Below are 11170 nucleotides of genomic sequence, written 5' to 3' on the forward strand. Positions count from 1 at the left end.
GAAAATCTAAAGAGAGAATACCTCTAACGAAACTCGCAGTGAATGATCCGAAAGAAAACTGATAAATCAGTTACAAAGATTGGAAGGAAAATTATATGGAAATTTTCTGAGAAGCCCCCGATGCTAATTCCTATCAAATGGCTTGGAAGTATCAATGTAGCAGCACAAGTTTCTCCGATGCTTTCCATGTCATATGTAGGTGGGTGAGATCTGCTATGGATTTTGACTAGCAGAATCCATATTGGTCGTCACTGAGCAGTCGACAGTTTTCCAGATGTTGAAAAAGTTGATTGTGGAGCTGTACATGATTGACTTTAGGGTGGATGTTGGTAGATTATAATATAGTGTGGAGATGATAACCAACCAGCATTAGTACAGGAGCATGTCTCTTGAGCACATTGGGTGGGGTACCGTGAGGATTAATAAGTTTTTTGTATCCGAGCTGTTCAAGATTCTTCTGATGTTTTTCTGATTGAAGGCTAAAGGAAGCTCGTAACGCAATGTTCCAGGTAAAGTAGACGGTGATTCACCTTCGTGATTTGTACAAGAGCTAGATAAGAAGAATAACGCAAAGAGGTTAACGTTATCTTTAGGTATCTGTTGCACTTTTCTTAACCAAATTAGAAGAAAAAAAAGTAGAGATTGCTGATGCAAATTGTGATGAACAGTAACCATGGAAATATCTTTAAAATGCAAGCAGAAGTAGTATCTATGTAAAAGATAATGGAAGGATTTTACGATAGATTAGTCGTTAATTAGCCTAACTGCTCTGCATTGAGCCCAGGATTGTTAGTATGTTCTCAGGGTTAACATCCACGTGAAATATTAAATCAGCATTCATTGGTTGGAGGGAATTGTAATTTCTCCAAAACTGATAGACGTTTAGAAGAAAGAAACATCTGGACGAAAAAGAAAACTATTTCGTTGACTCTGTGGAGACGATATTTATGTCTCTGCTACATAACTATTCAATATAGTCTCAATGTATTGAATCTCTGTTTGGAAAGCAATCCTAGTTTTAAAAAAATATATATTTGAAATGAATTTATAAGAAACGGCGTCTCGGTTAGGTTCATGGGAATACGTGAAATGAGTTGATCTTTCTTGCAAGAGGTTTATTTGTAATCAAGATGAGAACTCGTCTTAGTGACAGAAATAGCGATTGTTTATAATTTTTTAGATATTTTAAAATTTGAATTGACTCATTAAATGTTTTATATAAATATTTTAAAAATATGTATTTCAATATAAAATAATATGTTATTATTTTCTAATGAATTTCATTTATTTTTTATATTGCTAAATATTTGAGAAAAAAGTTTTTGAGATAAAAAAAAGGCTGAAATTATTATTATTTTGAATAAAGTTTATTTTTCTACTTTATTTTTCAAATGCACTTAATTATAATTAAAAGAATGTAATATTTTAGTATGTTGTCCGTCCTTTGATGATGAATAGCATGCTAAAATTTCATCAATATCATCATTGATTCTAACAGGCAGTTACGCGCACTCAGCCTTTGCAAGCATTCCTGCCACCTCCGTATGAGACTGATGATAAAAACAATGTTTAATAAATAATAAATAGCTACCAGAAATGGCAAATACAATTGAAGTATTACAATGTATACTATAAAAAATTACCGTTCTTTTAATGTACCATCATTTCTTTACATTTTCCGGAAATCCAGGAATTCCTTTGACGAAGAAAGCTGCATATAAAGAGAAACGGTAGTTGACATTATAAAATATGTCTACCAATATTCCTTATTTTTCAACATGAAGAACCAATTCCATGTATACAAATTTGAAGAGGGGAAGCAAAAATAGCCTAGATACCTTTGAAATCGATCCACATGGGCTTGTTGAATGCCCAAGGTCAGAAGGGCCTATTGTCTTATGACACTGATCTATCAGAATTTATTGAGTTCAGTCGAACCCCCCCCCTCTTCCCGAACTACATCATTAAAAATGTACGAGCTCAAAAGTTTCTCGCAAAGAATCATTGGCGACCTCTGTCTACTGCTCCAGTAACCATAAATGCAGGAGGAAATGAAGTAAGAAATCTTATACGAATTCCCATCTCATCTTCCTGCGTTTAAAGACAAGAACTTTTTTTATATAGTATCGTGCTAAAATTTGTTTCCTTTGCCAATGGACAGCGAGCAAATATGAACAATTAAAATTAGCATCTGTCATGACAAACGATACGATTTCATGTCATCAAATCCCAGAAAACAAGCACATTTTCTGAGCTACAAAAAACCAGATATTCTGTACTGTTTCCACAATAACGCTGCTTCCCTACATGTAATGGTGTTTTGCACACGCATCTTTGGAGCTGCACTACCTTCCTGTATACTTACGTGAGCGGATTCGAAAAGTGAGTGTCTTTTATTGGGACCATTCCTTTACCAATATTCTCTTGTGAAAGTCCGATATGCTGAAGTGTGATTTCTAGGGGGTCTATAATAAACATCTTTCTACTGGAACTGATGTTTTAAATGAACGTTTAGCTTGCAACGTAATTAATTACCCCCGCAGTGTACAGAAGTGGCTGTTATTCATCAGGAAGGCCGGCTATTCAGGAAAGTGGCTACAAATTGATATCACCAACTCGGAGAACTTTTGGCAACAGTTAACCAACTATATCAGTGTGTGTGTGTGTGTGTGTGTGTGTACACAACGCATCAAAAGGAAATAGCGTGCGTCGATTCTAGTACTTCCTTTGCCATGATAAACAGCATCGATCCGCAGGTAGCTACTCGCTATCTCTCCTATGACTGATGTGCGGGTAGGACGAGAATAATCCTCACAGGATTATTACTGTAAGCTTCCGGTTCCTGAAAAAAAATCTTTTTTTTAAATATTTGACATAGAGATGTGTTGAAACGAAAAAAACTGGAGTAAGTAAATTACATCAGTCAAACCAACGTCTGATGTGTTAGGTGAGAATCGTCTGAATGTTTATTAAGAACTATTGATGTTACACATTTCAATCCAAACTAATTCCCGAATGTGCTTTCTCCTTTTCCCCTAGGTGACGACTTAATCACTCCAGTATACATCGTGCCCACCGCTCAATCTACAACTAGCGATCCATCATCAGCTTTGTCGGGAGGCCGTCCAGTCGTGGTAGGAATGGAGGACAGACTATGCGATGATGAGGACTGTGTGGACAACGGATCCGGATCTGGAGAGATCAGTCCCCTCCCTACAGAACAGCTGATACCGGACAGCGATGTTGACGTGGATGTCTTCGAGTTGCCAGACTCGGGAGGACCAGGAGGCACCCACGACGGTGACGTCACCATATCAACTTCAGATTTCGAGCAAATAGGAGAAGACAGCACTACTTCTGCATCGGTTAGCGACAAGACCACTCGACTACCCCCAGCGGTATTTGAAGTTCCAATACCTGAAATTACAGGGTCTGGTAAGGACAGACAGAAGCCAAACCAAAAATCTAAAAGTTCTGCCGACAACACTGCCTTGGTGATAGGGATCATTGCAGGGGCTTTGATCGCCATCGTGCTCATCGCCCTGATCGTGTACAAGTTACGTAACAGGACGGAAGGTTCGTACAAAATAGACGAAAGTAAAAATTACCAGTTTTCGGCTGTTTCCGGTAGCCCCCCTCTGCTCAATGGACAACAATCTCATATGAACGGAAGTGTGAAAACTGGTGAAAAGCTCACGAAACTGTCCAAGAAGAAAGACAATAAGGACCTTAAAGAATGGTACGTGTAGGAACAGTGGACGACATACTTAGTTAAATTCCATACTGCAGTTTCTACCAAGGGCCGCGTGGTTACAAAACACACTGTTAGTGTGTACAACACACACACACGCACACACACATAACACGTCACATGACCAACACATAAACGTACATACATGGCCACGTGCTTACTTGTGCTCTTTCCTAACCGCGGCAGAAGTTTTTATTCCAGGACCTGTATCTGAGCCATCCACATTGACAACACCAGAGAACTCCCCTCGCATGTTCTAACTACCTTTGTGCTTTCGTCAGGCTGCACGGTACGATCAGAAAGTAGTGTCACGTGCACCAGCACCATGCCAGCATCAGTTCACATGATCAGTAATCTGATTTTCATTTCCCCCCAGCTGTCCACGAGTATCGATTAGTCTACCTTAGAAGACCGTCTCGAAACTAACTTAAAAATTATGCGGGATGCTCCATTTTTTCAAACGAAATAAAAAAAATAATTCTTCTAGAAGAATATGAGTGAATCAAATTCTCCAAAATAAGTTTCGAAAAAAAAACCTTCATATTAAAGACCATCAAAGGTGCAGGTTTGGCCCATTTCAATAAATTAGGAAAATCTGACATTTTTGCCAGGTCTAAGTGCTTTAGCATGTTGCACTCATCTCTTTGTTATGTTATTAATCTACCAAAGCAAGAGTTGCCATAGAAATATTCTTTTTGTGCAGAAATAGATCTCATTTTCTTTTGTAAAGAGTAGCTGCCAAGTTATTCAAATATTTCATACCCCGATTTTCATTTTACAGAGAGAGAGTAAGCTACAACGTTTCGACTGCTTGTAAAATCGTTGTCAAATAAATGTCATTTATGGTTTTGCACTGTTGTTACCAAGAAAGTAACAGCAACAATTTACAGCATTCCTTGTGATGACGTACTACATGAAATTTGCCTTGCATTGGTGATAATTTTAGCAGTTATGTGTACGTCAACATTTTTTCAGCGATATGCCCAGTAATGAAGAGTTTAGAATTAAGTTTCAAACTTTGATGTTTTTGAGTATTCTAGAACCTTGTACAGTTTATCTTACGCTAACCATAACTCGACATTTCTTCAACTGCCATTATATTTCTTTCTTCATGTGCTTCAGTGTAACATTTTATCTGCAATTATTTTATAGCTATTTCGTCATAAGTCAGTTGTACTGTTATACTGTTTCTAATGTTGGTGCAGGACATTTAGAGTGGGAAAGGTACCGGATATTCGTTTTTCCTTCGCATTCTTTTGACTGCGAAAGAATGGATCAAAATCAATCATAATACACTTTTGTTTTCAGTGAATCGATTCACAAGTTTGGAGATGATCGAGTTCGATTATAAAAATAATTTACATTTTACACACAATGTTGATGCAATTGTTTTCTTTGCATATCATTTTCGGCGAAGCACAATTGTAGGATTATTTTGTTAAAAAAATGCAAGTGGACAGGAACGGATGGCTGATTAACTTTAGTTTTATTTATTTATTTATTTATTTTTAATGGAAGGCGGTATTGTTCTGGTTGTATTACTTTCTCATGCGCGAAACTCAAGAGCAGACGTCACAGGAAGTGACGTTGACAACTCATGACGTCATGATTAGTTAGAAATCTATGTACAATATAACATATTACCGGGTATGGTTATTATTGCGGGGAAAGCGAAATGATCGGCAATCAAAGATAATTTAACTGCGTGCATCATTCGCAGAGTAAGGTTACTTCCAATAATTTTATTTACATCCGGTTCCACAATAATCACAGAAAGCTGACAATGCCTACTGAAAGAAAAAGTAATCGTTGGTAGTGTACGATGGAAATATCTTCGCTTTCAAACACAATACTATATACGTTTCGATGGGTGTTAATTAATCTCGAAATAAGAAAACCAATTCAGCAAGTTCTTATTAAAGCCCTTCAACAGTTACTTTATGACATTTGGATGTCTCCCTGAATGATGCGTGCGGAGTCATAGCTGCTCGGAAAATTAGCACTGCACAACACACTTCCTGTGACGTATATAATCAATGAAAGATGTGCAACTGAAGGAGAAACAATATCGCCTAAATAAAGATCCTTCCTCTACCAAAAAAAAAAAAAAAAACGTGGGAAAAGTACGATGATGCAAGTTGGAATTAGCTCTCCAGATTATAATCCTGCTTAGTAATTTAGTTTTGAAACTAAAATACTTATAACAACCCTCTTCGCTTATCCTTCGTAGTAGCTTTATGCTGACAAAGTTTGTGATTTTTTTATTTTTGCTTTGTGTTATTTATATCTCGACAATGAATAACTTTTGTGCATTGTATATGGATACAGCTTGCAATTGAAATCAAGTATTTATGATCCAATAACAGTTACTGCTCTGTATGCGCGTGTCCGAAATTTTATTTTAAATATAACGTCAGTGTTTTTTATTTGTTTGTTTCAAAACAAATTATACGAGTTTGCTCATTAGCTGAGAACTAGTTGAATTCAACCATTGTCATTTGAGGACTTGAGAGTAAGAAGCAGCAGCTATCGAAACGTTGTATGCACCCACTTATGAGTTAGTTTAATTGTAATTTGATAACGTTTTTAATGCAATAAAATGAATGTAGATCAGCTAAACGTTAGTTCATCAACTTAAATAACGGTTGCAAAGAAGCAACTCAACAATGTTATATAATTAAGCTCTTTTTTTTTCTCTAATTATTTCAAATTTTGTTGGTAAGTTTCTTAAGATTTATTACATGTTACATGACTTGTATGAGGCTATTACTATTCCACCAAAAGGAGAATACGAAGCACGAGAATAGACTTTTTCTCAGTTTATGGTAATTGCCTGTTAACGGGAGATTTTAATGGAAAGACCCGTCAAAGTGGATTTTGTATCAAAATTTAATGTCATTACTAGTTTGTTACGATTTCAGAAAAAAAAAATCCCAAGTTTTCGTGCAACCAGTGGACAAGAATTTGAAGTTTTGTTAATTTATTTTATGTACTCATTAAATCAAGTTTTATCTTTACTGAATAAAGAGTTCGTGTATTTTTTTTATATTACATCACATCACATTAACACAACTTCGGTGACAGTTGTTTCACATGAATACCGAAAAGCATTCGTATTGTTCTTGATAAAGGAAAGATGACGCTTGGTTAAGCATCTTTTATGCAATTAATGGTGTTGCTACTCCCGATTCAAGGAGACCTAATTTCTCCTGGACTTAGGTCTCCTTGGAGACCTAAGCAGCAGCAACTTAGACCTCAACTTAGACCTCAAGATCTGCTGATCTAAGTCCCTTGGACTTAGATCTGCTGATGCTTTGAGACCTCAATTCAGAGAACTTAGTTTTCAAAGCACCAGGAACCTATTACTTCAACCTTTCACCAAAGGAGATCAAGTCCTGTGGACTTCAATCTTCCGGTGAAAGGTTGAAATAATAACAGCTTGCATTGCATATAAACCTGCTCCTGCTGGATGAGTTACAACAACGATTTGATTTCCTATAAATATGCCCTTCTATTACGAAGGGATTATGTAAATACTGTGTAACATTTTTTTAAATTTATCCTCTTTTCCCTGTTATTTGTTTTCCATGTTTTTTGTTCTGAGAACCGGTCAGAAGCTAAATGTCAGGAAGTCGTCTTGCCTTTTTACTCTGTTAACGAAAAAAAGGAACCAAAACATTTTTGAAATATAATAAATGAAATTAATAATATTTTCCACAATATGCTACCCAAGTCTTAGAGGGCGCTGCGACAATTGCAAAGTTGCGATGTCATTAGACAAATGGCTGCGTATAGTTGTGTGTCCAACTAAAACGAAAAAATAACGTGTTACATTCGACGAGAGGATATTTAAGAATGGCATATTTAAGGTAGGTTGAATTGTTATGAAAATGTTGAATATAGCTTTGTGTTTCAATGTCGTGGGAACTTAACACTTAAATGTGATATTTAGTAAACGTGTTCGAACTGGTAGGACGATTAGCTACTTCGCTGTTATGACAGTTTTTGCTAGCAACGGTTTAATTGCTATTGACAGTCATAACTATCTAATTTTGTAAGATGTCACTTGTCTTTAAGAAGAATGAACAAGTGAAGAATGAAATGCATTTTTAATTTTCGACGCTGCCACGATAACTCAGAGATTTTAACTAAATCCACCGCGAAACAACCAAGGTAAATTTTTTTTTCCCTGGTGGTAGACTGGTGACTACTCGAACATTATCGTACAAATAGGTCATGAGAAAATTACTTCATCTGTGTTTTACTTCCTAAATCTCTGGAGTACTCCGTTTGTTTGGGTTGCATTTTTTACCTGTGTGTTGTAAACGAGACAGACTAGACCACTTTTTTGCTCATAATTACACCGTAGAAGAATTATACTGTGGGCTCGCTAATTCAATTTAACTGTACGACTTTAAGCCAGCATAATTGGAGTTCTAGATTTCTTCAACTGCCAGTGCCTACCAACAAAGGAGTGATAAAAATTACTTTTTGTGCATCGAAGCTTTATATTCACAGATAATAGTTAATAATACACACAGTGCCAGCGTAAATTTAATGTTATTTGCAGCAATCAAGGACGTCTGCAATTATGAAAAATACATGCCAAAATAATAAATTTTAAAACTATTATGGTAACAGCTCAGCAAAATTGCACATTAGGAGAAACATACGTAAAAAATAAACACATTGGTCGTGCATTCCTTACTAAGTAGAACGAACTTTTAAATTACAATTTAAAAAAATATTAGCAAATCATTATTTTCATGTGCTACTTAGCGGGAAAAAGCTTCCACTTCGAGAGTGAGCTTGCGCCATCATATCACGTGCATACAATTAGGTAGATTTTCACAATTGCTTTTTCACCCTTAACGAAGAAATCGGATTTTCAAAATAAAATTAGATGACAGTACATTAACAATGTTTTAAAAGTGTTAAGATGGCTGCCATCTCGCCTCGAGCCGTTTACCATAATGGGATTCTGTTTGTATTAAAAAAAAACATAGGGTAGCAGGGGGAGTTTCGTATTGAGGTCATTTGAATGACGCATTCTTATTGATTACAGTTAAACAATTATAAGACCCATTAATTTAAGGGTGGGACAGCTTTAGAAAATTAATTAGTCATAATTTAGTTTCTACTGTAATTTACAAACTTTCAACATCTGATTATAGTTTAATATTGGATAAATTAATCCAGATATTAGAGGTTGACTGTTCTTTTAATTTGTCCGTGACAAATGAGATCCTGCCTTCAGAACAAAAGTTATTTCGCAGTTAGGCATAATTTGGTAAGGTCGTAACCATGGCATCGTCAATTAAACACAATTAATCACCAGATTAGCATAGAATTTGTGAGACATCATCTGTCACACTAATATATATTAATGACCCAGGTAAACGAAAGAAGTTCATTTAAGATAGTTTAATTGTGATTTGCTTTGCCTGTTTTTGGTATTTCTGCTTCGGTTGCCTTCATCTGCGTGGAATCTTTAACAAGTTCAAGTTTGTGGGGATACAGATATTGGCAAAGAGAACTGCGTTTAGATTAATCCTCACACCAGCAGTAATTAAATTATTGGACAGCTAAACTCGATGTATTCTGTCGCATGTTTTTCTTTCTTTCCCAATTTTCAAATATTAACGAAATTATGGATCCGATGAGTGAGCATATTTTTGGTTTTAATCAGCCCCTACCTTGACTGTTCTATAATTCTTTGTCTTGATAAATCCTGCATTAATATGTGAACTGCTTGATAAATTGCCGGTTCTGTTGAACTATAAAAAAGAATAAGGCTACGAAGCCAAGTATTAATGCATGCTTCCCCCCCCCCCTTCAGAAGGTTAGATGGATCATGTTCATGAGTGAGTTTTACACCATTGAATACTAACGGTAATCTTCAGTTTTTTTCATTTTTAATAAGTTTCGGAAACGGTTCTTGAAACGTACAATATTTTGTCGCTCTGGAGAGGCGATAACCACTTTTTCTTTCAATGTTATATTATTGAAATGGTAAAAGGTACATGAGTGCAAACCTGCTGATCATGACACGCTATTTATTCGAAGAATAATGAGAGGAATGCGTTAAAGAGGCTAGGTTTGAATTTTAAGTGATTGGTTTCATTTGCTTATCTCTATTAGTTAGTTTTATATTTGAGAACCTTATTTGAGAACGGGAGGAAGGAACGTTCTGAGAAATTTGCATTGTTTCGTTTTTTCATTTAATAATATTTATTTGGGAATTTTAATCTATTAATAATTGGAAAAGTTTTTATTTGTTATTTAATTAAAATTCAATATTTTTTACTCTGATTTCTAGTGGAACAGTAATTCTTCTCTTCACCCCCCTCCTCTCCTCTGAATTCGTCACTTGATACCTCTGCAGAATGTCAAAAAAATTTTTTTTTCCCACAAACAATTATTACGAATTGTTTTATAACTCTGATAGTCACGTTTTCCATAACGTTTAGGTGATAGATGAATTTAATATCCCGATATGAGATCATCATCACCATCTTGCTTATTGAAGGGCTTCAGTGGCTAGGAATATTTCCATGTTTCTTGCATCTGTCGAGCAGAATTTTCGTACTGTCTGCCCTTAACCCACTCCATGCACTTAAATACAATAAGTTTATAACTGCGGGTGGGATTCTATTATAATGAGATAAAACTATGAGATCAGTAGTTTATATTTTCATACAATAATGGACTGAATTAACATGTACATTATTGGAATTAGTTTTTAGTTTTACTGTGAAGAAAGTTGGTGTGTCTGTCCTGTGAGAGAACAATTCTTCACTGAAACGATGAGAAAAATCTAAATTACATTTTAGCAGTTTTCCTTTCTTGTCATATGTTAATAATAATGATGATACTGTATTTTTTACTGAATCATCTTAGAGTGCTAGTCAAGCGGTTACTATTGTTTTATTACAATATTTTTACATGAAATATTTCACCACTTAACAGCATTCAAGATGGTAAAAATATACTTTTAAGTATATATTTTAAGGTAATTGAATGGCATCTTTCTGACTGGATTTCAACGTGATTTAGTACTTTATTTTAACGCTACATACAAGTGTTAAAATTATTCTTGTCTAATTACTCCGGTAGTTGAGGAAATTAATTAATATTTTGTGATATTAGAGAGGGAAAAAGTGGAGTGGTAAGAGCTATGCAACTAGATCTGATACTTCATTTACTGCGGGTGGTCGAAAATTTTTCACGAGGTCACGTTCATTCTTCTTTTCATGAGCTAACGAAGTTACTTTAAGATACTTTGTCACTTGGATTAGGAAGAAAAGAAATGCTGTTAGTGTTCTCAGTATATAACCATAAGGCAGTAGACACAAATCATGCTGCCTGCTGAGTTCCAATATATCGCCTGGTGTGCAGTAATGTGCCACCCGCTAGGCC

At 35.5% G+C, this 11170-nt stretch overlaps 1 protein-coding gene across 1 annotated transcript in view; it reads left to right on the top strand.

Annotated features, from left to right (window-relative positions):
* LOC150102708 (neurexin 1-like) overlaps window positions 1-4118 on the top strand; it is a 144502-nt gene extending 140384 nt beyond the window's left edge. Inside the window, exon 17 of the mRNA XM_090398723.1 lies at window positions 3040-4118. Within this exon, the coding sequence (XP_090254849.1) occupies window positions 3040-3749 (710 nt within the window). The 3' untranslated portion in view covers window positions 3750-4118. The remainder of the gene's footprint in view (window positions 1-3039) is intronic.
* Window positions 4119-11170: the final 7052 nt, after the last annotated feature.

Source organism: Typopeltis vanoorti, chromosome 10 (assembly GCF_054136105.1).
Source record: "Typopeltis vanoorti isolate ZY-2024b chromosome 10, IOZ_Tvanoo_1.0, whole genome shotgun sequence".
In the NCBI taxonomy this organism is placed as follows: Eukaryota; Metazoa; Arthropoda; class Arachnida; order Uropygi; family Thelyphonidae; genus Typopeltis; species Typopeltis vanoorti.